At 38.4% G+C, this 26,555-nt stretch overlaps 1 protein-coding gene across 1 annotated transcript in view; it reads right to left on the reverse strand.

Moving 5' to 3' along the window:
• The window catches only part of lamc3 (laminin, gamma 3), a 202,644-nt gene that overhangs the window by 115,486 nt on the left and 60,603 nt on the right, over nt 1–26,555 (reverse strand). The window contains exons 3-7 of the mRNA XM_017698781.2: nt 23,103–23,233; nt 19,855–20,021; nt 12,433–12,621; nt 6,240–6,357; nt 692–790 (exon numbers count right to left, since the gene is read on the reverse strand). Coding sequence (XP_017554270.1) covers nt 692–790; nt 6,240–6,357; nt 12,433–12,621; nt 19,855–20,021; nt 23,103–23,233 — 704 coding nt within the window. The remainder of the gene's footprint in view (nt 1–691; nt 791–6,239; nt 6,358–12,432; nt 12,622–19,854; nt 20,022–23,102; nt 23,234–26,555) is intronic.

The following is a 26,555-nucleotide window of genomic DNA, read 5'->3' on the forward strand; positions in this document are numbered from 1 at the left end:
TGCTCACACATAAATTCACAATCGTTTTCATTAAAACACACAACAAAACTTAATTGCTTAATTGTTTACTTAACAATTATGTTTTTTTGGTAGTGGCAATTCTTAAATGTTACACATTTGATTTAGATTTTCAGACTTTGGGACATATTTATCTCAAAACAATGGGATGTAACTGCTCACCATGTGGCCATGAGGGACAGGGATGCAGTCACACTTCCTGCTATACAATGCAGAGGTGTGGCTAAAATAAGGCTCCACCTATGTACTAAACTCTTTGTGTTTCGGGAGTGACATGAAATAGCATTTTTTGAATAAAGCTCATGGATTCTTGTTACAATGCAGGCTCATAAAGGGAACTATAACTTTCTACACTGCTGTAGTTATTTTGCTGCTTGTTGAGTTCCATAGTTGAGATCCATAGTTCTCATACAGGCACTGTTCCACAGAGATACAATCCCAGATTCTATTATAGCAACATATAGCATGACCAGCTGAGCTTTGGCCTGCACTACTATGGATGGTTTAACGGCCAAACATTTAAACAAATGCATTCACTGTGTTAAATAAATTAGTGATGCTAATAATTTATATACATATATAAAAAGGACAATATAAGAAAAAAGTGCTGATAAACAAAATGCTACCTAAATAATATGTGTAGATATAATGTATATTGCTTAACTGAAGTCACCTGTCACAGGAGTATCCTTCCACATTAGGCTTACAGTGGCAGATTCCATCTTCAGCAGAGCACACACCTACGCTGCCCCTTTCATCACACTCACACAACCTGCAAGTACATATTTCAGCAAACACACACGCACACACACACACACACACACACACACACACACACACACACACACACACACACACACACACACACACACACACAAGCCAAGTGAAAAACATCAGCAAGATGCCCTTACACATTATACACATCCTGTCAAGACCTGACAGCAGAGGAATGAAGAAAACATTCACACAGCAGGTACTTACACACACCAGGACTCAGAACCTGAAAAAAAATTGATTTGATCTGAGTAGAACCAATATTTTAACTCTTCTGGTCTTGGTTTCTAATCCCAGCATAACTTTTATAAATCAGTTAATATAAAATAAAAAGATGTTTTCAACCTGTGAGCTGCGACCCTCAGTGGGCTTTGTGGCCAAAATATATGGACACCTACCTTCTTTTTCATAACTCAGTACAGTTGCAAACTGCCTTTGGCTACAAGAAGAACTGTGTTCAAATCGGGAGCTTCATGAAATGGGTCTCAATGGCTGAGCACCTGCACACAAGCCTAAGATTACTGTGCGCAATGCCAAGTGTTGGCTGGAGTGATGTAAAGCATACTGTCACTGGACTCTAACAGTGGAAATGTGTTCCTTGGATTGATGAATCATACTTCACCCAACTCCAATGCCCTTGGAGTGGCATGTCCAGCAATTTGTATATATATTATTTTATTAAGAGACCATTGCAAGACTTTCATGTTCTTTTTGACAAAGTACACTTTGTTTTAAACTCACATGAGAGTGAGTTTAAGATCACTCTCTTCTGAGTAGTTTCTTTGCAGACTTCTGCAGGTTTTTTGTCCATTTTTCTTATTTCTGAGTTTGTGATACTATCAGTGAACAAAAGTTCACCCACATCATTCCAAGAAAAGTAGCCATACACTTTGACATTTCTACCTCTGTGCTTTAAAGTGCTCTTAGTGGAGCCTGGCAAGAACTCTTCTCTAGGCTTCTCCACACAAAGAGTCTACTTTCAGTTTGATGCTAAAAGTGTTCTACATAATATCAAAATTTCTTTCTATAACATGTAATGGTGTCTGTATGTAATACCTAATATATATTAATGGTTTCTATACTTAATATATAATATATATTGGTTTCAAAATATAATTTTGTTAGTCATTTTAGGAAGTAACCTAAAGAACATCATTAGAGCTTACCAGTAGTTAAATATTTTATGTGTCTAAGTACATTTTGGGGCCACTGTATAGAGAAGGTCATCATCATCATCATCATCATTAACTGCTTAGTCCAGATAGGGTCGTGGTAGCAGTTGGGAAAGCAGAGAATCCCAGATGACCCTGTGCCCCGCAACTTCCTCCAGCTCATTCCCAGGGACCCCAAGCCGCTCTCAGGCCAACTTGGAGTCCTAGGACGACCCCGGGGTCTTACCCCGATAGGCCGTGCCTCGTACACCCCCACCGGGAGGTGTCCAGGGGGCATCCAAATCAGATGCCCGAACCACCTCAGCTGACTCCTCTCAATGCAATGTATTTCTGATAAAATGGCCAATAAGTGTACATAACCTTACAAACTAAGAATTTGGCAACAAAAAAATAACTGTACACTCTTTATCCTTCTGATTACCAGTGTGACCCAAGTATCAGTGTTTATACAAAGATGCTATTAGACATAATTCAATTATCACTTGATTCATCTTTTTCTCTGTCTTTCTGTTTCTTTACCACCCTCTCTCACTTTTCTCTCACACACCCTCACCAGACTGCCTGCCTCTCTCTCTCTCTCTCTCTCTCTCTCTCTCTCTCTCTCTCTCTCTCTCTCTCTCTCTCCTCCTACTCCTCAATTTTGGCTTCTTCTGTTTCGCTCCACTGAACCAACTAATTCACACCACAACACACTGACTCACACGGGCCACAGGAGAGAGAGTGAGTGTGTTTGTTTTTGATTTGTTCGATGTATTTTATTTAGCCTTAATCCCATATTTTCTTCCGCATTGTGCTGTTCTCTGTAACACTTTTGAGTGTAGGTCACACAAGTGCACAAACACAAAATTATATAGGATTCAAAACTACATGAGTGCATACGGTACTGTGCAAAGGTCAGAGACCACCCTTCAACACAGCCATTAAGAACAAATTATTCATTTTGCAGGAGATATTTCTGAAATAAGATGCTATACATTCGCAATGAAAGGGAAAGTTAAAGAAAAGGAGAGGAAAAAACCAAGGCTTTCCAAACCGAGTTCAAAAAATGATTAGAAACGAGAGCAATGGGTCTCCAAGACCTGGTAGACCACCAAAACACCATCAGATAACCAGTAGGTAAAGCTATCAACTTTGAGAGAGAGGAGAAAATCAAACTCCACTCTTGATTCAGATCTGAAAAAATCCACAGGTGTTTCTATCCATACTTCCACTGTGAGAAGACGCCTCAACACTATGAGTCTGAAAGGATGTGCAGCTGTTGAGAAGCTGATACTAAGACAAAGATAATAGACAAAAAAGAAGAATATTTGCAATTTGCAATAGAGCTAATTGACTATATATTGAAAAATATCCCTGAAGGTTTCTTTGAAAAACACGTCTCCTGAAAAGAATGAAAGCTGTAGTAATAGAAAGAGTGGACGCACTAAATACTGAAACATTTGTTATATTTAGTTGTTTCATTTAATGTTAAATATGTTTCTTACTTTTTTCCTGCAGCTGAAAAATGAGTGCCTTGAACTGAAGTCATTTTGACTGGAAATGCAACAACGGAATGGGTGGTCTCTGACTTTTGCACAATACTGTCGGTTGTCTGGCAACCTGCTTATGTTACAGAAAGTACAGAAAACAATGGAGAAGAAACTTTTGCATTGAGTTGTTGGGAATGGACAGTACTTGCTAAAGAAAAGATGACACACATTTCCAAATGGCTATAAATGTTTTTTAACCTCGCATATTTTCTGCCATCCAACCCTCAAACTACTCAATTTGATTCCGCACTAGATTTGGTTCTGGTCTCCTTCTGCCTCCTGACTCTACCAGATAGCAATCAGTGTTTGCTTGATGCATCTTCACAGAAGGGTCTATCTTAAATTCTGTTTGTACACTTTGGTTTTGATTTTGAACATCTGTTTCTTTAAAAAATATGTTTTAGACCAAACACTTATCTCAGAACTGTTGTCAAATGGTGTTTCAGCCATTATGCATGGACTTTCTGTGGTGTAACATTTAGAGACATTAATCTTTTCAGACGTTCCTATCACCACCACTTTGAACAATTCTGGCTTACTAGGTTTCTCTACAATGGTATATTTCATATCAAACCACTCTGCATAACTTTTGTTTACATCTTAACCATTCAATTATGTAGAAATGTTGAAATATTGATGGGCTTGTTTGGTGTCACTAGATGCCCACCTAAACACCATTAAAGAAACACTGTGCAGATGTCCTGCCTCTACACCTGCTGCATTGTTATAAAGTCTAATGAGCCTTAGTGAAACTTTCATGCAACTTTAGGTGTTTGAAACAGGCATGAAACTAAATTGCTTTTGAGGTGCGCAATGTAAGGCATTCTGCAACTTATCTGAAACTCAGCCGCAACAATTTCACGAAACAGTAAATGAAACAAAAGCGCTGATAGGATGTCATGTGATCACACCAAACTATGTACTTTCACCCAATCATCCATCCATCCATCCATTTTCTAAGCCGCTTCTCCGTCAGGGTCACGGGGGGGTGCTGGAGCCTATCCCAGCAGTCTGTGAGGCGACAGTGCTACATAGAACTATATAGTATATCAAAAATACAAGCTGCCAATTTGGTTAACTAGGGGCAAGAAATATTGTTTTTGAAATGCCTCATGTAACAGTAAACTGCACAGAAATGATGTTGCAAACACCTCACAACATGCAACTAGTTGAAATGTTTCACCACATAAAGCCAGCCTTAATAATACAACCACTTGCTTGTTTCAGCCTAACAAGACTAGACACACCAAGGACTTTTCATCAAGTTTAAATCACATCAAAATATCTCCTCTTTGACTTACAAAAACAAATGTGGTAATGAAAGATTCAAATCCACACTTTAGACAGAATTTCTTTGCTTGTTTCAATGAACAACATGTAAGAAATAATTAAAGACACAGCGTACTGCTTACCCACACAGAAGTCATTCATTTTAGCTCATGTATACTTAGTTATATTTGTATACTTTGTTAAAACTACATGAACTTGAAAAATAAATGTAATAAAAAACAACATACGTTTTTTGGCCATTCATAGTACAATTAAAACACTTCGCAAGCTCATAAAGGCACTGAAAATACAGAAAACACTTTCAGCAAAATGACTCCACCTTAACTGCATTTCTCAAATGCACTGCAATTAAAGAAAACACATGCAATGTCACTGCTGCAAAGTTAGTCACAACACAATGGAAGTGAGCCACAACACAACGCAAATGTTTTTGGAAGACTCAAATGGCTCAAAGGGGGCGGATGATCTATGACAGAAAATCACCGAGAGGAGTAATGAGACCTGGTTTCCTATCTGACATGATAGCTGTCAGCAAAGAGATGTTTCTGAGATACTGTGGTAGTTAATATGTTGTCACAAGTTAAATTTACACAGTTACATTCTACAGCTAATTGCCACTGTGGTACAGTGATAGCAGTAATCCGCTCAAAGTACCTTACTTTTACCTGTGGATGTTTGTGCTGCATAGAATTTAGAATGGCTCCTCCGTTGTGTTGTGACTGGCTCATCAGCATTTCTGAAGTTGCATGTGTTTTTCAGGATTAGCAGCACATTTATGAAATGTAGTGTCTGTCTCATCATTTTGATGAAATTGCTTTGCGAGTTTGCAGAGTGTCCGTTTGTAAAAATGATGGTGTCTTGGCCACCGTAAGTTCCATATATCGCAAAAATATATTTGATTAAACACACACACACACACACACACACACACACACACACACACACACACACACACACACACACACACACACAATTTTCTAAGCTGCTTATCCTCCTGGGTTGTGGTATTTGCTAAACACACTAAGAATATTTTTTGTTCACTATGGGAATAAATGGATTCATTCTTTATCATAAAACTATCAGAAAACAACGTGTCAGACATCAGGCAGTGTATTCATAACTACTTCGTGTAACATCCTTCTGTGAGGGAGCTTTCAGAGGCATTACACTCTTCAGACATCTGGTTCCTGTCACCACCACTGTGAGCAACTCTGGTTTCTCTAGAATGAAGGATTTGACATCAAACCACTCCGAAACCTCCGCATAATCTCAACCATTTAATTTGGCAGAACTTTTGAAAAATTAGTGGAGTTCCCGTTTAAATCATTAACAAACGTTTTTTCCTGTTTCTTTATATTTATCAATTTATCATATTTATCCCGGTCATAATTCACCTTTCACTTTTGCCTTTCACTTTCATACGTCTCTCTCTTTCTCTCTTTCTCATTAAGCCTACCTGCAGCCGCCTGGGCCGAGGGAGTGGAAGCCAGCTTTGCAGACATCACACTTTACCCCCATCACGCTCGGCCTGCACGCACAAACACCTTCCTCGTCACATTGCAGGCTCACAGATCCTGGACACAGAGTGATAATGAGATAGAGAAAGACAGAGCATTTATTTTCCAGTCTTCTGCTTCTTAATTAGCTCATGAATTGTTGCAGTTGCATCACTGGCACAGCAGAATGAATATTCACATATTCAGTGCCATTTCTGCTGCGTTTCATTCAGATAGCCTGCAGCATGTAAGCTGAGATTTCCTTAATTGCTTTTTGCGTCTAAAAAGGTGCAGTCTCGTAAGACGGAGCCTCAGCGGAACATTTCAAAAATGCAGGTTTAGTGTATCAGACTGCAATTATGAAAAAACACTTTCCAATTTGTAACATATTGATGGAACAGAGCAGGACTGCATGTGGCATGCTGTAGATTCGGGATGGATTGCCTGGGTCATCGTTGGATTTCCTGTTGTTCAGCCATTGCTGTCCGGTCATTGTTTGCGGCAGCAGAGGTTAACTTTTAGATGTTGAGAGTCATGGCTTGAGTTTTGGCTTGCTATATGCTAATTATATTGCTATATAATTAATTGCATAGTGAGTTAATTGCATTTAATTACATTTACAATATTGTGCAAAAGTTAATTATTTAAAACCATTTATCTTTGCAATAATTGCATTTCTGCTTGTAAAAACACCATATGTCATTAGAATTAGTGCAAATAAACACAAAAGACAGCAAAACATAAATAAAAAGTAACACAACTTCTTATGCTCAAAAAGAAGTTCATACTTTGAAGAACAAAATTTGGTTCTGGATTCCAGAGTCAGAGCTCAAGACACATTTCGGACTGTTAACTGAGTTGGATTTTATACTAAAATCTTTTTGCTTTGAATAGAAATATGTCTTAAATATGCTTTTAAAATAAATAATTGAACATCGTATTTTGTCACTAACATCATGACACTTGTTGATTTTCTAAGTGAAAATAAATAAATACAACTTATACAGAGAATATACTTCTGGGGCTGCAACAACTAATCCAGAATGGCAGGTTTAAGCTTGCCATATATGTCAGGAAAAGAGGGAAAAAAGAGAAAAATACAGACAGCAGAGGCTGCAGTACAGGAACGAGTATGACTGAAAAACACTTGTCATCTAGAAAGTTTCCTGTATGGTAAGTAAAACCAAACTCAGTGGGCAGCAAGACAATCGTGTCTGTGAGTGCCATATTTTCAGGTAAAAAAAAAAAAGTTTTTCTGCTATTTCTAATGCAATAATCTATACATGACCATGGAATATATACATTCAATGACATTAAGAAAAACAAATGGCAAATACATATCTAAAAATATATAATGAAAATGGTGGTCTCCAGGTGGTCATGTCACTGGTGTTACAGTGTAACAAAAACTCTCTTATTTTGAAATAAAAATCACACTGATGGCATCACTTCACATCCTTTTACCTATTTTCTGAGGATCTATGAAAAAAGTACATGGTAAGTTCAGAGTGTCTTTTCAGTTATCAGACATTTTCTCATTACGCTCATGGTTTCATATGAATTAGGTAATTGTTATCTATTGTTACATTGGTATATTCTTAGGTAATTGTGAAAAAATAAAAACAAATTGATTGAATTAGGGCCTGGGTTCGATTCCCTGGCCGGGTGACCGGGGTCCTCTCTGTGTGGAGTTTGCATGTTCTCCCCGTGTCTGCGTGGGTTTCCTCCGGGTTCTCCGGTTTCCTCCCACAGTCCACAGACATGCAGTCAGGCCGATTGGACATGCTAGATTGCCCTTGGGTGTGAGTGTGTGAGTGAGTGACTGTGTCTGTCTATCTGCCCTGCGATGGACTGGCAAACCTGTCCAGAGTGTATCCTGCTTCCCACCCGATGACCGCTGGGATAGGCTCCACCACCCCGCCGCGAGAAGCGGCTTAGAAAATGGATGGATGGATAGATTAAATTACATATTTTAGTGGATATTCCATAATTGACAACATGTGGTTTGATGCTTGGTAAAATGCATTTTTCATTAAAAATGTCACTGGTGTTACCTTTCTTATGTGTACCACCTATGAAGATTGGTAACACCGGTGACACCTATGGATAGCTAGAACAGTGGACGTTTCTGTAGAATGACCCTAAATCTTATCATGAAATAAATATTGCTCCCAAAACTCTTTGTCTCAGCTGCACAGCTAAACTATGTGGTTATCAGGGTTGCTTGCACACCAATAAACAGACTAGCTTGGATGGTTTTCGCTTTTTCGTCATAATGGAACTTTGCAATGTTCGGGACATGATGGGAGCCACAAACTGTTTGCAGAGGAGACGAAGTTTATGCTTCAAACTTAAAGGCTTATTTATAATATTTAATTATATATAATTAAATATATAATTAAGGCTGGATGGCTGCAAAGCTCGCAAATAAAAAGCCATTCAGATGAGTATGTGAGGGAATGAACAACAGTGGATTTGCTCTCTTCCACCAGCCTTTACTGCCCACTTTCATCCAGAGGTTTTGCGTCATCGGCAGTGGGACTGGCATCCAGCGTATGTGTTGCAGGGCATGGCGTCTTCCTCTCACCCTTCTTTAATAAGTACATGTGGATTCCATGTTCCTGAGTCTGCCATAAATTTAAAACAATAACACAAGCCAACTGAAAACTCAGGTGAACACATTACTGCTCATCTCTGACTGGACTCACATGATGCTCGTTATCATGGTAACGTCTACGCTAAGTGGTACTCCACACATCTGAGTACTTGTAGAGTGCATGTAAAGAGAGATTTTCATCAGACTCTTGAGCAGAGTGGGCATATAAACACCTTAGTCTTAATTTCTAATCGGAATGAATTCAATTGGTTTGGCCACAGGAATAGCCACTGTGATTCGCTTCAAACTCGATTTTCAGCATTTGAATGTGCACTGATAGAAATGGTAGAAAAAAAATTATGATAGCCATTGGATTATCTTGTATAGTGGTCCTTTTTTCATAAAAAGCATGAAAAAAACTTGGAACTTTTCTGTTCCACTATTTAAGGTGGAACAGGAAAATGTGAACAAGAAGCTGGAGAATATCTGACTTCAGCTTCATATCCCTGTAGAATTAGGGGTAGGCAGTAATAAATAATAATCACACCCCTCTCCTTGAAGGCATATGATTCCCTAAACTTAACTAAAGCCCAGCAGCAAGGTTGCTGAACATGAAGGTTGCAGGCCAGCAAGGTCGCCTATAGAGCACTGCTAGCAGCCTGTTAATGAAATAATACTCTTCTTTATTTGAGGGTTGTCCAATTTCATAGGGGAAGATTTCAACCACTACCTCTTGCAACTCAAAAACAAGGGGTAGGGGTAAAAATAAGAAATGGGATCGGGCCTTAGTGACTCTGGGGTCCTAGGCAAAAGAAAAGAAGTGATGACTGTAAAGTGATGCAGTAGCATACACTCTAAAATAATGTGTAAATAAAATGATCTTAAATGAAAGAATCTTAAAAGCTAGTCCATGTGTGTAATATATCACATTTCAAGTTTTTCTTCGACATATTTTTACTTGTTTTCCGTGATCCTATTACGTGAAATGATTTCATTATATTGGCAGATCATTTTGCTTGTTTTAAGAGAGATGCTGTATCTGTCATTATAGAAAGATAATTTGGTACAGAGTGATGTAGAAGTGATGAGTAATGATATTACTTTCTCTTATGTAATAAATGACATAATCCCTTTACATTGTGAGAGGAGTAATTAGTAACTTTTAATGAATGACAAAACCCTGGAGCTATCCCTACTACCATTAGCATTAGTATTATGTTTGGCCTGCTGAGCCTGTGCAGTGCCCTGTTCTGAGCTAGCTTTGGGAGTGTAGCAACAAACCTTTTGCTTTCCTCCCTGTTTTTGAGTTTCTCTGCTGTACTTAATTTGATTTTCTCTCCAAACACCCAGACAATCACACCGAGAAACCTCCCCAAAATGTAGATTAAAATGATTGATGACTACAGGGTTAGTATATGATCTATAATATCAAATTTCATCACTTGATGTTATTGACCACATAGATACCTCCTCATTAGAGGAGAAATCCAGAATACCAGCCTCATAAGATTTGTTCGTAATGTTCCTTTATTGTTTCTGCAACTTTCAATTGCAGTGGAGAAGAAGCCCAGGTATTTCTCAGAGGATGTCACAAAGGAGTCTACAACTAAATAACAAAAACACAGAATTTCTGATTCTTGTTGCTAAAATTCAGGAAAAGCCGCTTTATGAGAAGCTCAGTTCTGTAGCTTCATGTACCAAACCTGAAGTACAAAACCTGGGTGTGATCTTAGACTCTGAGCTCTGTTTTATCTCGCATGCAAATGCAATCATTAAAGTAGTTTTCAGTCATTTAAGTTAAGTTATACTTTTTTTTAATCCCACCTCTGCATTTAACCCATCCGTAAAGTGAAACACCACATACACACACACTTGGGGGTAGTGAGCACACTTGCCCAGAGCGGTGGGCAGCCCTATCCACTGCACCCGGGGAGCAATTGAGGGTTAGGTGTCTTGCTCAAGGACACTCAGTCATGGACTGTCGGCCCTGGGGATCGAACCGGCAACCTTCCGGTTACAGGGCCAGTTCCCTAACCTCCAGCCCACTGCTCCCTTTTGAGGAATATTGCTAACATCCAGCCTTTCGTATCAGAGCAATGCAGAGAAACTTTTTCATGCATAAGTTACAAGTAGAGTTGATTGCTATAACACTTGGTTTCTATTATACACAAACTGATCCTAACAAGAACAAAGTCTTAGTTTTCTTAGTTGTATCCTTCTTAGTTTTATCCTCGCCGTCATTTTCTTATATGATTTTTAAATCAAATCTCAGTTTCTTCCATTACTATATAGCTTTTTCACCTGTCTGTAAAGCAGTTTGAGCTGCCTCTGGTAAGAAAAGTGCCCTGTAAATGAAATAATAATAACAAAATAATAACACCTATTATTATTATTATTATTGTTATTATTAATTGGGAGGATATGAATGAAAAGTATATCAGTGAATCAAAGTCATAATGGACCAGCTTGCCCTTTCTCTCCATCGTCCACCAGATCTCTCTGCTCAGCACTGGCGGGCAATTTCACGCATCCGTCATCCACATAAGCTGGAAAGCTAGCTCGCTCAATCTCACTACCAATGAGCTGGGTGTGGTTTGAGTTGTGAGTCTTCCCACTTGAACTCTTTACACTTTATTCAATCGAACATCTTCCCTCTAAATCCTCATTATCAGCAGCTCAGTATAAAACTAGATATTATTATGTTGAGTGTCGTGCACTGAGAGAAGAGAAAGACAGCTGTAGTTTCCGCTGTGTGCTCTTGAGAGAAAGTTATGTTTGCTGTTTGTGATTAAGACCAGTCTACCGTCGCCTGATTGGCTAAATGCAGTGCACATTCATTTGCATAAACTTTTTCATTTGCATAAACATTCTGGCCCTGCGGATTTTGCGTGCACCACACAATGTGGCAGAGCTCTCCATTGAAATTATGAGGCGAAGTTGCAAGTGGACACGTACCGTTATGATGGATGAGAACTTGAAAATAGTCATTTGTTGTAGCCCTTCACACTTTTGCACATTTAAATGCCCAATCACTGTTTGTTTGCTGAATTTAATACACTGGGGCAAGAAATAAAATACCAAATATGGCTTATGCAAAAGTAATGGTGCATTTTATATGTGGGTTTTACCCATTATGTTAAACTCAGCAAACACTTAGAAACTATGTGCTAAAATTAGCATTAAAATGGCACATTTAAGTGACGATGCGTTAACTTATTTTCACTTAGGAACTAATGAAGCGTGTCATTTGACTGGGGTGTTCAAACTTTTACACATAATTTTAGGTGTGAATTAACAACTCAGTTACCATAAAAACCTCAAGAAAAGTTCTCAAACAAAAAAGTTACTTCTGGGGTGAATCTGGAAAAATATCTGTCTAAATGCTGTTAAAATATACAGATGTAGTTGCTATGGGAATAAAAGAACATGACTAAAAGTAGCTTCTACTTGAACCAGGTTGATTGCATAAAATGCCAATGTTCCATTTCACCCAGTGTTAGTTTGGTCCCCACTCTCTCCTCTGAGTGAAAACAGGCCAATGATTGTTTATGTCTCACCCATAGTGTTGCAGCTGCAGTTGTAACAGGGCAGCTGCGGCGATGGTCTGTAGAAGTTTTCTCTGCAGCGTTCGCAGTGTGGCCCCGCTGTGTTTTCCCTGCAGCCAATGCAGCGCCCCCCGCTGCCTGTGCTGCGGTACTGCTCTGCATCAAACTCACACTCATCCGCACGCCTGCTGCAGTTACACACTGACACAGGCAGAGAGACAGAGAGTGGGAGAGAGAGAGTCATAGTATGAAGTGAGGGAGCAGGGAAAGTGTGAGAAAGAATGCGAGAAATGAGGCAGAAAGCACAAAAAAACAGTGGAAAAATGAGAAAATGTATTAGTAATACATAAATAATTGCCTCGGAAAGTTTCAAGTCATTGAACAGCTCTTTCTCTGTATCACTGACACATTTACACAACAGTAAATTATTTAGGCTCTACCATCCAATCACAACCTTCAATGACTGCTCATTACGCATGAGCCACCTAGGGGGGGGCATTGAGGGAAATGACCCATTTTATTCCAAATCTGCCCGTCTATGTCTCTTTAGTCTGTAATAACTGTGCGATTATCACTCCCCGGTGGGCTGTACTGTCTCTGCTTGACATTGAAGGAAGGCTATTCTTCAGCACACTCTGCAAGGATTCCTCATCCCAGTGCACTGCTTATTAAACCATAACAATGATTCCTTTTGTATTTTAGTACACAGGCCACTCATACATTAATTAGAAGGCCCTCTAGAGACGTTTGAGAACTAGTAGGTTTTAGTGTTCTAGCAAGTGGGTAAGATTTGTCATAGAAGTATTCAAGCATATGGGTGCCTCATGCATTTGGTCAGTTGAAAACATTGAACAGAGTGGAATAAAATGTGAGAATGCATTGTGGGCAGAAATGTCTAGACCCTTCCAGCAAAAATGTAAAAAAAAAACAAAACTAAATATATACACCAACCATACACCTTGCGTTTACACAATTCGTCCATTTTATCAGCTTCTCTGTATAATTTGTTAGCCCCTTTTCACCCTGTTCTTCAAAGGCCAGGACCCCCACAAGACCACCATAGAACTGGGGTTATATGGATGGTGGCTCATTCTCAGCGCTGCAGTGATACTAGTGCTGTTAGTGTCTGTTGTGCTGGTATGAGTGGATCAGACACAGCAGTGCTGCTGGAGTTTTTAAACACTGTGTCCACTTAATGTCCACTCTATTAGACACTGCTATCTTGTTGGTCCACCTTGTAGCTGTAAAGTCAGAGACAATAGCTCATCTGTTGCTGCACAGTTTATTTTGGTCCTCTAGTCCTTCATCAGATGGTCACATGATGCTGTTGGCTAGATACTTTGGTTGGTTTCAATATGAATTAATGAGAGGTGTTAAAAAACTCCAGCAGCATTGCTGTGTCTGATCCACTCAGACCAGCACAACACACACTAACACACTACCACCACACCACTGTCACGGCAGTCCTGAGAATGATCCACCACACTAGTAATACCTGCTCTGTGGTGGTCCTGTGGGGGTCTTGACCACAGAAGAACAGGGTCAAAGTATGCAGAGAAACAGATGGACTACAGTCTGTAATTGCAAAACTACAAGGTGCACCTGTGTGGTACGTTAAGCTGATAAATTGGACAATGATTGGCCTCTACAAAATCCAAAATACTTTACCTGGCAACAAATATGTAGGAGACTATATGTAGTTTGAAAGTTTGAAGCGTCAGAGAATTTATTACGGTCTGTAACTGTTCTGTGGCTTTACAACTGGAAGGGTGTCCAAACCTTTTCACATGCCACATTTTTAAACATGTTGTTTATCTGGACAGTAAGCATCCATTTGATGAGAAAAACACAAACTAAATAAAAATAATACTAATACAGTACATAGTGAATTTTATATATGTCCTGTGGATTAGCCTGTTTTGGCTAATCAATACTTCATTATGTTAAATCAAGCTGCATCTTGGAATCTGAAACCAAATTTTAGCTCACAAAATCTCAATTTCCTTTATTCTTTTAAAGAAACTCTTGTTACTGGCATGGTGGGCAGCGCTGCCTCACAGCAAGTAGGGCCTTTCCTCCGGGTTCTCCGGTTTCCCCCCACAGTCCAAAGACATGCAGTCAGGCCAACTGGACATAGTAAATTGCCCCTAAGTATGAGTGACTGTGTCTGTCTGTCTGCCCTTTGATGGACTGGAGTCCTGTCCAGGGTGTATCCTGCCTTCTGCCCGATGGCCGCTGGGATAGGCTCCAGCAACCCCGCGACCCAGAAGGAGAAGTGGCTTAAAAGACGTGTATGTTTGTGCGTATGTGTGTGTGTGTATGTTTATTTATATCTATATATTTTTAACAATGTACTTAGGTGCCTAAACGTTTTCACAGTACTGTATATTTGTTCCAAAATGCAGCAAATGCTACTTTAATTTATTTTCCCTGAAATATGCTGGTGGGCTTTAGACATACAAGGAATTCCAGTGTTGTTATGATGATGTGTTTTTGGAGAAAGCTTTTAGTTCAAACCTCTTCTTTACACAAATGGATAAATAGCATTCTGGAATAAAACAAATACTTGTTTTAATATTTTTAACATATCTATATTTTTAATCAGGTAACCATGCCAGGCCTAGAATATCACTCAATATTTATTAAAGCAGAGTACAAGACTTGTCGTTCATCCATGCACTCTCACTAATGCTAATTTAACTTTAATTTAATAGTTTTTTTATCTTAAAGTCTTTGACACTCTCTCTCTCTCTCTGTCTCTCATCCACATCAATTAATGTATGTGCGTACCCCCTCAAGAGGGAGAAGCATATGGCACCAAACTAGCAGTGACTACTTTACAAATGAAAGCCATAGCGTGGACAATAATGATGCAAATTTTTGCCGCGGCTGTGCATACATTACACAAAACGTGCCTTTTGCCGCCTTCGCCGTCGTTTACTGGTACTTTAGTTAACCAAAACGTAAATCCTTGTTTTCAGTTGGAAGAACGACAGGCGGTTGCAAAAAGCCATCTGTTGGCCACAGAAAATGAGTTAATTAAAATGACACATGGCTTAATAGAATGGCAAATTAAAACAATTACCAGACTGTGTTTTTGTTTTTTTTTGTTTTGTTTTGTTTTTGGTCGACGCTTTTTAGGTTTATCGGATCAGCCAATTACCGCCTCCCTCATTTATGAAAACCATATAGCAGTATGCCAAGAGAGATAAGCGGGAAACCCACTCTGCACATATACCCAGCCGAATGCACACGGACGCAGTTGCTAAACAACATATTAGTGTTAATTACCCCAGGCAGCCACCAAACAAACAGTTCTTTTGTTGGGATTATTCAAGATAATGCAAAAAGCACACCCCCCCAGTTTGAGCTCAAAAACAGAGCTGCTGTTTGCTGATATAATCGCTAAGCCAGAGGGATTTGATCCAGTCCCTCAAACACAGCCAGTATATCCACATATTCGCTTCATTTTATTTAGACACATAGCTTTTTGAAATATTTTAAAGACAAGCTTGTTTTCTCTGTCAGCTTGTTACAACTGAAAGGGGTTCATATCATGGAAAACCAGATTAGTTCAAGTTTCAAAAAGTACGCTTCACTTCCCAGTCCAGACAGTCCAGATGTGGAACAAAGCTGCAAAAACAGCCTGTATTGATGTCATTGGTGTTGTGATGTCACATAAAGATACATTTACAAATATCCACCTGTTAGCCTACAGTGGCTTAACCCCACATATTCACGCTGAATTCACGTTGGTAAATATTGCTACAATTAACCACTTTACATCAAACCCCCATGAGTGACTCTCTTGTCCCCCTTCTTCCCTTAAAATCTTCTAACAGAGATTGGAAAATTGGTCATTCAAAAAAAAAAAGAAAGAAAAAGAAGACCTGGTTTTGGTACACGAAACATAAGCTCACATAAGTGAACTTCAAGGAAAAAAAAAACAAGTTAAATGTAAGATATAGGCCTTTTGACATACTTAAGAAGTAGGTTTATTTAAATAAAAAATATCACACAAGGAAACATTTGTCATAATATTTATACAGTACTGCTTTACCCCACACATAAATCTCCAGCTGTGTAATGGATTATTAGAGACTAAAAGAGTTTCAATAGGTGCTTTTAACAGTAGCTAGTAATTACACTTTGATGAATGCAAAGCTTAAATATTTATTTATAAAGAAATAATATTTAATATTTATAAATATTAAATAATTATACCCCAAGTATTTCACAGTGTGTGTAATATATATATATATATATATATATATATATATATATATATATATATATATATATATATTAGGGCTGTCGAAGTTAACGCGATAATAACGCGTTACCATGACAGCGAACATCACGTGATGTCCAGTCCGAGTGAGGTGAGTTTCCAGTCGGCGCGGTTGTGTTTTTAACTGCTGTAAACTGATGTCAGACTCAGAAAAACGTCCCTGGTCTGTACTTATAAAGGAAGCGGCGAGAGGAGGACGTCGTGCTCTGAGACACAGAAGCTGGCCGCCCGTCCCACCGCCGTCTTTTAAAGCTCAGAGTATAAACCTCGTCTCTTCTGTGCTGAACGGTAGAAACCTTTCGCCACGACGCGCCGCGCATGCGCAGAACGTTCTTACACCTTCCGACTGGGGTGTAATCGGATTCAGGCGTTTACACGGCTAATATTCTTCTATTTAACGGATTATTTAGAGGTTTGCCCACCTCGTGAGTAGCCACGTTTACATGCTGTTTACAGTGCTGTAGCACTGGTATGACACTACATGTCTTTAATGAAGTTCAACTTTGTGTAATGTACTTTTGTTTGCGCAGGACTGTGAAGTCCTACAGGCTGTGACTGAAAACAACTTCAGCACAACTGACGTTTTATCTAGTTTTTATTTTCTTTTGTTACACAGATCTGAACTAAGACACCGTAGGATGTGACTACATGTCTTAGATTTGAGACTACAGCTCCCTAATCTATTCCAAATCCAATTTTGTGTTTTGTAGGTTCAGTATTACTGCCTAGTATGTGAGTGAATAAAACTTTGTATTTTTGGACCCTTTCTTTTGGTCCATTCTTCTTTAAATTTACACACAATGGTCAACAGGTATTTTCAAATTATGTCAAAAACTGAAAAAATCTTGTATCTGTTTTTTTTTTTTTTGGTTTTTGACATAATTTGAAAGTGTATGTTGCCCTTTGCATTGTGTGTAAATGTCATGATGAATGGAACCAAAAGAACTGACCAAAAATGGCTTGGAAAAAAGTTTGGTTCCATTGACTTACATTAAAAGTAGCATAGGTTTTTTCCTTCTCCTGTAAAGTTACCATTTTGGAGATACAAGGTTTTGTTCTGACATCAGCTATATATATATATATTGCACATTGTGCTGTGCAGTTAATGACTTTAGCACTGCAGGACAGAAGTTTACCCTGTTGTCACAACTGTTCTGTTGGGATCTGCACAGTAAATGAGTTAGCTTAAAAGTCCCCAGACACACACCCACAATGTCCAGTTTGCCACAGGGTGTTCCAAACTTAGACTGACCTTACTTTGGGACAATATGGGCTGCAAAACATACATACTGTCTGGGGAATTGCATCACTTACTTTAATGATCTAATTTTACCCGCTGGCAGAAAGGGCCCAACTTTTTTTTTTATCTTTGGCTGGCTAATTCATTCTAAGAATAGGATGTCAGTGATTTTAGACACCAACTTCTACAAACTTTGCAGTCTGTTTTCCTTTTTACAATGTATTAGGCACATGAACACAAAAATAACAAAGTTTCAGGTTCACATTAGTTCACAATGTTCACAAAAACATTCCTCTGCTTTAGGGCCCTAACCTAACACAGCCATACCTGTAGTAGTGCAAGAACCACTTATATTTACACCACTTGGAGATGTGGATAATAAACTTTAATATTTCCCAGAGTTGTAAATGGCTAGGGTCAAATTGATCCCAAAGATAAAAGATGTTAGATTTTAGTCAATTTTAGGATAACAAAAGGGCTACACTGATTACTCAAAAACTGTGTGGAATAATAAAAGAAAACCAGACGTTGCTGGTCTAAAAAGTCAAAATAAGACTACACAAAAGGTAATTATGCATAGTACCAGTAACTCACATTTGAACCAAATATTAATTAGAGCTTTAGGTTGTACAGATACTTGCAAGTAATAACTACATCATTTAACAGATGATAATTTGGCAGACAAGTCACTTAATATTTAAGTAGAAGTTCAGTGTTTTAGAGTATATTAGTTGAACAGTAGGTGTGAATAGGTCATATGGTATGAAAACACTGTTCTAAATAGAATTATGGCTGAAGTTAACTCTAAAATCTAAAATGGCAAATTTTACTTTTAACAAAAGTTGATGTAAAGAAATTTTCATTCATCATTAAATTTTCACACAATGGAATGGAGTGAATGGAATGAAAAAATGGAGACACTTGTTTTTTTGGACAGTGACAACATGGTTAATCAATGTTCAATGTTTTAGGCTTCCCAAGCATGAGAGGGTTTATTCTGGATATCCAACAAGCTACAGGGGGACCTGGGTAGATCGGAGATGTAGGCAACCCACGTAAAACTGATCATTTAATTTCCAGTACACTTTTTACACATTGGAGTCTAGTTGGTAGTTGTCATCTTCACTGTAGCAATGTCTTTGGTCTTAATCCATGAACCTGTAACTCGTCCTCCCCTAAAATGAAATTGTATGGAATAGTTAATTTCTACAGAGCTCTGCAAAATATATCTGGCATGAATGTCTAGAACTGACCTTTTGGCACATTTTAAATCATGGGTGACAGTACTTTTTCAGAACTTACTCAACTGTAGGGCAATGCAAATCAAATGAATACGTTTTGAGAGGTATTATTAGCTGTAAATGCTTATTTTGGTTCATTCAGATGATTTCTCAAGAATGCTGTGCAACATTTAATAGAACTTATGGTTTTGCCTAGTCTAGTAGATGTTAGAAACATGAAAGCTGGTTTGACGCATAAGATTAAAAGTAGCAGAAGTAGCTCAGGTTTGAACAAAATGCCTATTAGAACCTTTCTGTTTTTTGATGTTTGGTTTTGCATTGGTATTGATTGATTATTAGAGTGAGGAACTGAAATGTTGGCCCACATATGCTCTAAAAAATAATGGTATCTAAGTGGTTCTTGGCTTGGACATATAGTTCTTTTATTGGCATAGGGTCATGTGGGGGTCCTTTAAACCTTAAAAAGGATCTTTCCACTTGCAGATTTCTTTTGAATGGTTTATTAGGGATCCACCAGTTGCTCTTGTATGGCATCGTACCAAAAAACCCTTTTCCACAACTTTTCACTCACAGCAAATTAAGCAGAAATGATAACGTGGCACTTGCAGCAATACAGACTGCTGATAAACCTGCTTTAGTATATAATTGGCTTCAGTACTCACTCACACACTGGTTGGCAGAATCTGCAGTAGCGCGTGCCCAGGGGCGGTCCTGGTAGAATGGGGCACAGTGCTGGCAGTCCATCCCAGCAGTGTGATGCTCACATGCACACACCAAATGTCCATTCTGGTTTGGCACACACTCGCTGGCATGCCCATTACACTTGCATCTGTGTTTTGAGGAGAGATAATTATCTGAGGCCAGTGTCAAAAACATTGCCGTTGTTCTGGATAGAAAATGACACTCAACCCTGGAGACAGTTAGAGGTAATTAAAACTGTAAGATACTTGAGACTTTTGTGTTAGAGATAATTAAGGAACAGCAGAAGGGTTTGAAAGTTTGTTGGCACTTGTTAAAAAAGCTCAAGCAGCTACCCATTGACTTCTATTTGAAGTGTGCTTTGAAGCAATATTGCTGTTATTCTTTCTTTCAATATTTCTTTCTGTACTTTTCTACAAACGTCAGAAAGCAGTGATTTGTATTAGCTTCAATGTTTGTTGACAATTTACACTCTTTCTGAAATTGATGCCCACAAAATGTTCCAGAAAAGTTAAGACGGGCAATTTAAGACTAGGAACATTGTGAAACGTTCGAAAAAACATCTTAGCCAGGTGATGCTTAAGTAATAAAGGTGCATCCAAGAATGGCCTGGTCCTTTGTGAGCAAGGATGGGTCCTTCTTTCTACACTCCATTTGTCCATTTTATCAGCAAAACTTACCATAGCACTTTGTATACTGTAGTCCATCCCTTTCTCTGTATACTTCATTAGCCTCCTTCTTCTCTGGTATGAATGAATCAGATACGGCAGTGCTGCTGGAGTTTTAAACACCTCAGTGCCAGTGCTGGACTGAGAATAGTCCACTTACCAAAAATATCTAGGCAATAGCAACCTGTAGGCAGTGTCTTGTGACCACTGATGAAGGACTAAAAGATGACCAACACAAACTGTGCAGCAACAGATGAGCCATCGTCTCTGACTTTACATCTACAAGGTGGACCAACAAGATAGTTGTGTCTAATAGAGTGGACAGAGAGTGGACACAGTGTTCAAAAACTCCAGCAGTACTGCTGTGCCTGATCCACACGTACCAGCGCAACACACCACCACATCAGTGTCAACGCAGTGCTGTATATGATCCACCACCCAAATATTACCTGCTCTGTGGTGGTCCTGTAGGGCCCTGACCACTGAACAACAGGAAGAAAGTGGGTCACAAAGTATCAGAGAAACATATGGACTACAGTCTGTAATTGTAGAACTGCAAAGTGCTCCTATTTGGGAAGAGGAGCTGATAAAATGGATAACAAGGGTAGAAACAAGGAGGTTATCCTAATAAAGTCTTCGGGGAGTCTATGTGCACAGTTTGGAACAACATATGCTGCCATTCAGATAATGTATTTTTCAGAGACATCTATGTTTATTTTAACGCGACAACAGCAAGCTATAAGCTTCATGTTACAACAGCATGGCTGCGTAATCAAAGAGTGCCTGCTGTCCAGACATGTTTCCTATTGAAGAAGTGTGGTGCAATATGAAGTGCAAGATATGACCCTGTTCGGTGGCACATCTGAAAACTTGTTTAAAGCAAGAATGGAAAAAAATCACTGCAAAACACATCTTTTAAAACTGGATCAATTAGTGTTTTAGTCGTCAAAACAATTATTAAGTGTTAATGCGGGCATCAGATTCGGAATGAGGGTGTATATAAGGTGAAACATCAAATATTGAGCTTTTGTACTTAATGCAGGTCAATCTGTAAGTACAGGAAAATGCATCCAAAAGATGCTTCATATTAACCCCATAAAATCCCAGTTTTATCACATACGAAGGCTCATTATTCACTATCTACAAGGACTCTTATACAAATTAGTTGAGCTATTCTTAGGTTCTAGAAGTGTGTAATAGAACTTTGGGCCTGCTGGAGGGCCCCGGCCATTTAAGGAGTTTATCGATCATAAGCTACAGATGCAGCAGTTAGAGATTTGCTTGAAATGCACCGAAGTGTTCCTTGAACTTTATAGTGAGCTAAACGCCATTGGAGAAGAGATGTTTAGATTTCGATGGTGTTAGCATGCGTTGTGTAATCTTTGATAGCAGCACACCAAAGCCAATTCACCAACACCAAATAATTCAACTTAATTACACACACATGTCCACCATCCTACGCCCCCATTCCGTTTCCCACCAGACACACAGCAATCCTTCTGTCTCCACACATGCAGCATTCTCTCCACCAAATCCTGTTTACATTGCAAACACATTAACTCAAACAAGCTTTGCTCTTCCTGCAGAACAGATTGTAGCTTTTTGCCAGAAATCAGTCTCTCCCTTTAGTGTGCATATGCATTTGTCTGCTTGGCACAGACTGACATTTTCAGTTCAACAGTTCAGCACTGTTAATGTTAAGTTTATTCATTAACATGTCACGCTTGCCTTCATATGTATCTGTATCTATTTTTTTTTTCAGCATACGAATGTCTGAAAAACCAGAGATAAAAATGGCTAAGCAACAATATCAAAATGCTCCTGACTTTGTAAATCATTTTTGGCCCATATCATCAAAAATCAGGATTTCCTTGATTTTCGAAATAAATGAGTTAGCTGTTATATCAGAACTAGCACTGTAACTAGGATAAAAAACTTCAGGGAGGTCGATTATGTAGAAAAGTGATCTACATCACACTAATGGCTGAATGTGTATTACAGCAACTGGCATTTTCTCTTTTAGTCTTTTTTTTCCCCATTTTTTGATGTTCCTTTTACACATCCATAATTGTTATAAACCTGTTCCTTTCCATTTATTCATTTCCAATCTCTCCATTGTTCCATAAACTGCTTTCACTGTTCCATAAACTGATTTAACCCCATAAAATCCCAGGCTTATTACCATTGAAGGTGCTCTAAGTACCCTGCATTTTATTTAGTTAATAATATAATTATTTATTAACATATTTATATTTAGATGTTAACGCACGTTGATTACTGAAAAAACATATTTTATAAGGAAGGTAATCTACCTCATACAGTGAATTAGATATGATATAGCCTTAACTGCAATTTCCTAACTGCAATTGATCATTTTGACTGGAAATGACATTAATAAAAGGTGGCCTAGGGCTTTTGAACAGTATTGTGTATATGACCTCATGTTCTGACACTGTATGGAAACAAGTGTGTGTGTGTGTGTGTGTGTGTGTGTGTGTGTGTGTGTGTGTGTGTGTGTGTGTGTATGTGTGTGTGTGTTTTACCTGCCCCCCACTGAGAAGTCAGAGATGGCATAAAAGTAGGAACGCAGCACTTTGGCATCCTTAAAAAACTCGTCTCCAAATGTGTTGAGCCTGTTCAAAGTGATCAGAAGATCAGTGGCTGTCACCCACTCCTGCAGAAAGAGATAGAGAGAGAAAAAGAGAGAGAGAGAGAGAAAATATGCGAAGAACACCTTTAGAAATGGATTGTATAATACTGTATATTCCCATTTTAGCAGTATTTAGATCAGTCTGTTTCATAGTATGTAGATAAAATTGTGTATTATTTTGTAGTAATTTGGATAAATTACTTCACTGGAGATAATGAATTAATTCATCCATTCATTCATTAATCATGGAGTTGATTCATTACTACTTTGCTATGCTGTTTAAAGTAATCTTAATTGCATGCACAATTACAATCAAATATAATTTTGCAGTTAATTTTATCTCTAGGTTTACTGTTGTAGTTTTGCTATACATCTAATTTTCCTTATGTACTCAAGAGTATATGCAATACATATAATAGCATATGTAATATTATGTTGCTGACAAAAAAATAAATTAATTAAAAAATAAACGTTTAATGTGAGTTAATGTAAAGACGTTTACTGTAAGTGATTTTGGAGCATTTGCATTTGTCTATTCTTCATGAAAGAAATCTTGTTCTATTAACTTCAATGTTTAGAACCATAGCAATGGCATAATATTAGCAACGACTGTGGATACCACAGCAACTGTTTAGCAACACTTCAGCAACCACCTGGGATATTATAGCAATGGCCTAGCAACACCTTAACAACAACGGTTGATATAATAGCAATGGCTTAGCACCAATTAGCAACCACCTGGGATTGCACAGCATGGCCTAGCAATGTCTTAGCAACCACCTGAGATAGCACAGCAATGGCTTTGTCAAGCCCAATTAAAGTTTGTTCACAAACTTTCCTCTTCTACTTAAAAGAATCCTACCAGTTTCTATCTATAGTTTATGTAGTGTATAGTCAGTTACCACAGACAATAATTAAAACACATTGCTCTTAATTTAGAAAACAAAAGAAAACACAGCATAGCAATACTAAAAAAAAACCTTTCTCAAAAAATTCTTTCTCAAACATTTCCCTTACATGGCCAGGGCCCACCAGCAGGCCCAAAGTATTATTACACACTTCTATGCCCTAAGAATAGCTCAGCCAGTTTGCATTGAGGTCCCTGTAGTTACTGAATAATAAGCCTTAGAAAGCAATACGACTGGGATTCTTAATGGGTTAAAGCAATACAATCTAATCTCTGTTATGTATGTAATGTTCAATCAATTACCATGGACAGTAATTTCAAGGTGACTCTCAACATACAACAGCAGAAAACAGGCTCAAATTTCACTGAATAGAAGTCTTTCATGACAAAAATGTTATCATTTTAATAGTTGCCCTTGTTTTAATAGTTGACCATATGTTAAAATTTCATAATACATGTACAATAGAAATGGACTAAAATGACTTTTTCCATCAAATTCAATTCAAAGTTAAGAATATTTTTTTCTTCTCCTGTAATGCACGCTCAAACATTTTGGAGACACCAGGTTTTGTGCCAACAGTGATGATTTGAACAAGTACACTAGTAAATAACTGTTATATAGCAGTTGACGTTTACATTCTGTGGGTTCAGGTCAATACATCTGACTTCAATTTCAATGTCAAACAATGACAGAAACACAATGTAAATAACTTTCTATAAGACACAGTTCACACCAAATCACGCCATTTTTTATCACTGACAATAACTATGATGTTGCAAGGTGAAACGAGATTGATCAGTGCTTTCATTTTAAGGCATGTCAAGCATGAGAGGATTTCTATTAGAAAACCAACTTGACAGAAACTTTTTTTTTAACAAATATGAAAGCCTATGTTTGAATTATGTGCAGTGAAATCGGTGTGTGGGCAGGAAATAGTTTAAATGTGAGACTATGAAGAAACTTGGAGGAAGATACAAAAGAGTATTCATTTAATAGACCTTTGGAATTAAGCAGAAAACTCAGCAGCACTGTTTAAGCTCATTTATAGCTTCTGACAAAGGACACATTGAGTTTCTCAGGGATGCTATTAAAGTGGTGTCAAGGAGATTAATCTGGACAGGCAGATGGACTAACAGCAGAGAGGGAAAAAAGAAAGACAGGATGGAAAGAAAGAGAATGTGTGAGCGTGTTATAATGTTCACTCTTGGATGAGGATCATTTCACAAGGTCAGAAAGTTGAGGTGAAAGGTGAACGGTTAGACTAAAGATGAGAGTGAGAACATATGTCTCAAATCGGTAGAACATGAACATTGTGACTTTATCCTGGATGAGGATCATTGTACAAGGTCAGAAAGTTAAGGTGAAAGGTTGGACTGAAGATAAAGAGTGAGAACACGTTTTTCAAATTAGTAGAACATGAACATTGTGACTTTTCTGAGACAAAGAGACAGTAAGGAGATGTTTTTCTTCCCCCAACATCTTGGGACTGTTGGATTTTGCTGATTAGAGCAGTTTTATTGAAATTTTTCTGTCCTCAGTTAAATCATTGCATGAATACTGGAATGAGCATTACACTGGGGTTATCGACAACATCCTATATAGATTAAAGACATTTTGTTAAGATGGCTTACCAAAGACAACTTAATGTTCTTTGTTACCCTCTTCTTCTTCTTATTATTCTATGCCTTAAATACCATTTTCACAGGTTGCAGTTTTCGAGCTACACCTACATGACAATTTATAACATAAACTTTATAATAGCTACACCTATAACACCTTAGCAACCACCTGGGACCTTGGTTTGCTTTGGGTCATTTGTGTTGTTTTGCATGTTGTAAGATGTGGTTACAAGATTGGTCCTAGAACGAGTCCCTGGGGAACTCTGCTGTAACTAGCTCCTATTTTCTTGGCTAATACACTGAGTAAGGGAGTCTTTAATCCACTGGACTAGAGTCAAGTATCATGAATCCCACAGGCAAGATGCTTAGCCAGAGGACCAGAATGCCAACCATTATATTTTCATACTTTCATCCAGCCTTTTCACACCTGGATTGTCTCTCCTAGCACGTCCACTGTTGAATGACCACATCTTAAAGCAATATTCCTGGTTGAGATCTAGCCCAGTGAATGCAGCACCCTGTGACCACTTGTTGACAGAATGCACCTGGCGCATTCATAGCCTTTTGGCCACTGTGTTGTTCTCATTAATAGAGTTTACACTCAGCTGAGCTGCTAGAAACACTGTGGTGTATATACACTTATATTTTAGACTGGGGAACAAGGGTGGGAAAGAAAAAAAGCTTTGCTAGCACCCTGGAAATGTGTCCAAACTTTTTTCTCTGAGGGATGAAAACTTATTTCTATTCAGAACAATGTGTAAACAAGTAGAGGGAACAGAAATATCCCTCTGAACTCTCTTTCTCTCTTTCTCCTCCTTT

The sequence above is a fragment of the Pygocentrus nattereri genome, chromosome 23 (genome assembly GCF_015220715.1).
Source record: "Pygocentrus nattereri isolate fPygNat1 chromosome 23, fPygNat1.pri, whole genome shotgun sequence".
NCBI lineage: Eukaryota > Metazoa > Chordata > Actinopteri > Characiformes > Serrasalmidae > Pygocentrus > Pygocentrus nattereri.